Genomic DNA, 3,610 nt, shown 5'->3' with positions numbered 1-3,610 from the left:
ACCCACCATATACGTATAAACATTTTTTTCTTAAAATGGATTTATACAAAATTATGGACTTGTAAGAAATTAACCAAATCCGGCGGTTACGACTATATGATATCCTACACTGATTTAGATATTTAAAGCGAACTTCAATACAGAATTGTATGTGCAATATATGAATTTTTCGCAGCCACCTAACCCTTCCAAGACACATCAGCTATTTTATCAACATATGTGGAAAATTTTAAGGGGCATCCTCGATTAGTTGTAGGTTCGAAAGTAAATCGACTTCGTTGATAACTAGAATGATGCGACCCCTTTTCTTAAACTTGGCATACGTCATTGAAGACTCAATCAGGTCGACTACGGACAAACGTAGAAGTATGGGAATTGAGCAAAATGATAAATTATATAAATCCAAATCGGAAGCTATATTGCATAGAACGAGAGCATATGTTAATATTTAGCCTATTAACTGGAGTAGTGTAAGTTAAGACATATCTGATGATTTAAAATTGCGATCGTTTCGAACCTTTAATACCAGAACATATTTGAAAACATTAATTTTCTAACATAATTTATTTGAAGGCAGGTGGTTTCGTTTAGTAATTTTTTTTTTAAATAAATCCAACAATATAGAGTGTTGTCGTTGTATCTTGACTATTCTTGGGTTAGACAGTTTCTTACAATCATTTTAATAAATATTAGTTCTCTCACCAAGCCTGTCATTTTTTTACAAAACACGAATAGAGAGTGGTCGCATTCAGTCTAATATTATATATTTTATTTTTATTATAAGTTCTTTTCAAATATGTATTCATACACCACCCTGGAGCGACGGTATACCTAGTGTAAATATGTGCAAGAAGTATATTTTATATATATTCACTACATAACATATAAGACGTAACAATCGAATAAAAATAACACACACTTTTCAAATAAAAATGTATAGTTTTATATAAAACACGAATTTATTTTAATCAATTTAGATGGTACTAAATGACTAAAAGATTTGTTTGTATAGTATTTCATATGGTTGTTGATGTCTTAATTCAAATTGAATTACACGTGTAATTCCATGGAAACAATAATTTGATATTTTGTGATCTGTTTTCATTTAAATAAAACTTTTGTTTTCCAAAATCATTAACAACTTACACCGGAATATTACAATGCATGAAGGTTGATCTTTTTTTCTTTTGTATTGTTTTTGATATTAATAATGACGGGGTGGGAGGTCGGACAAAACATCCACTTAACAAATAATATTGCTAAAAAAAGAAATAATAAACTAATGAAAATCCAAACATCCCAGATTTTCAATGGCGTAGTTCATTGTTAGACAAAGCAACAACGCCCGAACTTCACTTTCCACCAAAACCCATCAAATTCCCTAAACCACCTAAGCCACCGGCTGCTCCCTGTTGTAATTGACGCATCATATTCTGTAGACCGCCGACACCACCCATCTGTTGCAGCATACGTGGATCAATCATCTTGGCCATTTGTTGATTAAGTTTTGCCATTTGTGTAGGATTAACATTTTTCGTCATATCTCCTTGTTTGAATAGGCCCTTTACACCGCCCATTTTCTTGACAACGGCAGCAAATTTCGTATAGTGGGATATCAATTCCTTTACTTCACGTTCAAGAACGCCTGAACCTTGGGCAACACGAACACAACGTTGTGGCTGTTTACTGAACAATTTGGCTCCATCGCGATTATCTAATTCACCATCACACATACTATCCATCATGGTCATCATACGTTTGATGCGTGCCATTGATTCCTGTTCACCACCTTTGGTCATAAAGTCTTGAGAGAAACCAGGTATCATACCCATAATTTGTGAGAATGGTCCCATTTTCATAATATTTTGGAATTGTTCGTACATATCACGTATGGTGAATTGGCCATGTTTGATTTTCTCCAATAATTCTTCGTTGCCGTCGAGTTTAAGTTCGTTGACCTGTAAGTGGAGAGTGATTAGCAAAGTCATATATAACATATATTTAAAAATTAATAGAGGAATACAATGTCGATCACTAAAAAAGTTTTCAAATAAATAAAGTTTCAGTTTACGTCATTGAGGAGCATATGTCGGGTTAACAAATTCGAGCTGTTGGGACAAGTCGCTCAAGTACAACTGAGAATATTGATGCCTAGCCCAAAGGCTGATCAAATATTGGGCATTTCACACCATATTATGGATCGTCTTTGGTATTTAGGCTTATAAAATGCTGTTAACGCTAGATTTCATCAACAACGTTGTATCTTTGATAATAATTTCCTTGAAATACATGAAAATAATGCGGAATTCTTCCGGCAAAATTATCATGAAGTTGAATCAAAACTTACGGAGAATGGATTGCTCTATATAAATTATATTTTTTGGTTGGATTTTATTAGAGTATCTAAACCACTGGCAAATAGTTCAGTTAATTGTCAGGCCAACGCCTTGCATGGAATTTATATAGGTAGGTATAGTATCTTTTTAAACGCAGTGGTAACTGCCCTTTGTTACTATGGAAAGCACGATCTCAATATATGATACCTAAATTGTTGCAACGTTTCCTAATGCACTTTTTCAGACTTTAGATGTCGTCTATATTTCTTATAAAACCATTTCCTATAAAACTAAAAAAACATTAAGATCAGTTTACTACATACATACTTACCTTGTCAATCAATCCTTCGATATCACCCATACCCAACAATTTGCTAACGAAAGGTTTTGTTTTGAACGGTTCCAAATCGTCAATGTGTTCACCAGTACCAATGAAAATAATTGGTGAATTTGTAGCTGCAACAGCAGACAATGCACCACCACCTTTCGCATGACCATCCAATTTGGTAATAATAACCGAACCAATGTCAACTTTTTCCTTGAAAGCTTTAGCTTGAGCTTCACAAGCCTGACCAATTGTGGCATCCATAACGAATATAATATTGTCTGGTTTGACAGCATTTGCGACTGCCAACATTTCCTCGAACAATGATTCCTCCTGCTTGTGACGACCCGATGTATCGACAATAATCATTTCGAAACCTTCACGTTTAAACATATCCACACCTTCTTGGGCAATGACAACAGGATCAATTTCTGTATAACTACCGTAGAAAGGTATTCTAGCCTTGGTGGCGTTTTGTTTAACTTGATCATAGGCACCAGCACGGAATGTATCGGCACACACCAAACATGATTTCCAATTACGTTTCTGGTAGTGATAGGCTAATTTGGTACACGTTGTGGTCTTACCCGAACCCTGAAGACCAACAAACATAATTACATTTGGTTTTCCCTTCACTGGTTGATATGGTTTTACGCCCGGATCAACCAATTTAATCAATTCCTTAAACACTGCACTTTGTATCATGCGTCGCTTGTTCAAGCCACCAGCCATTTCATCAAAATCGATGACAGCCTTAACATTTTCACGTAACTGCTTAACCAAACGGATATTGACATCAGCTTCCAAGAGGGCAGCACAGATTTCCTTAAGCATGGAATTTAAGGCCTCTTCATTGATAACTGTGGCTTTGCTCAACGAGTGCAAGGCAGTTGTTATTTTTCTACCCAAATCTGCTAAAACCATTTTGCTGCTGTTGCTGTTTGTACAC

General features: G+C 35.2%; 1 protein-coding gene across 1 annotated transcript; it reads right to left on the bottom strand.

The window, feature by feature from the left end:
- Window positions 1-1,351: 1,351 nt before the first annotated feature.
- Window positions 1,352-3,610, bottom strand: LOC133331838 (signal recognition particle subunit SRP54). The gene is made up of 2 exons (XM_061540220.1): window positions 2,668-3,610; window positions 1,352-1,958 (listed from the first exon to the last, which is right to left on the bottom strand). The coding sequence occupies exons 1-2, from the start codon at window positions 3,583-3,585 to the stop codon at window positions 1,353-1,355; spliced, it is 1,524 nt and encodes a 507-aa protein (XP_061396204.1). The 5' UTR covers window positions 3,586-3,610; the 3' UTR covers window position 1,352.

Source organism: Musca vetustissima, unplaced genomic scaffold, assembly GCF_032173495.1.
Source record: "Musca vetustissima isolate MV318-11 ecotype Yass unplaced genomic scaffold, APGP_CSIRO_Mvet_v1 utg4060, whole genome shotgun sequence".
Taxonomy (NCBI): domain Eukaryota; kingdom Metazoa; phylum Arthropoda; class Insecta; order Diptera; family Muscidae; genus Musca; species Musca vetustissima.
This window is presented reverse-complemented; position numbering and strand designations above follow the sequence as displayed.

What these genes read in the sequence shown, in the direction of transcription:
- LOC133331838 (XM_061540220.1), bottom strand. Translation starts at nt 3,585, where the DNA reads ATGGTTTTAGCAGATTTGGGTAGAAAAATAACAACTGCCTTGCACTCG. An exon ending in TCGAAGGATTGATTGACAAG is followed by an intron (nt 1,959 to 2,667) that starts GTAAGTATGTAT and finishes CTCCACTTACAG; the next exon opens with GTCAACGAACTTAAACTCGA.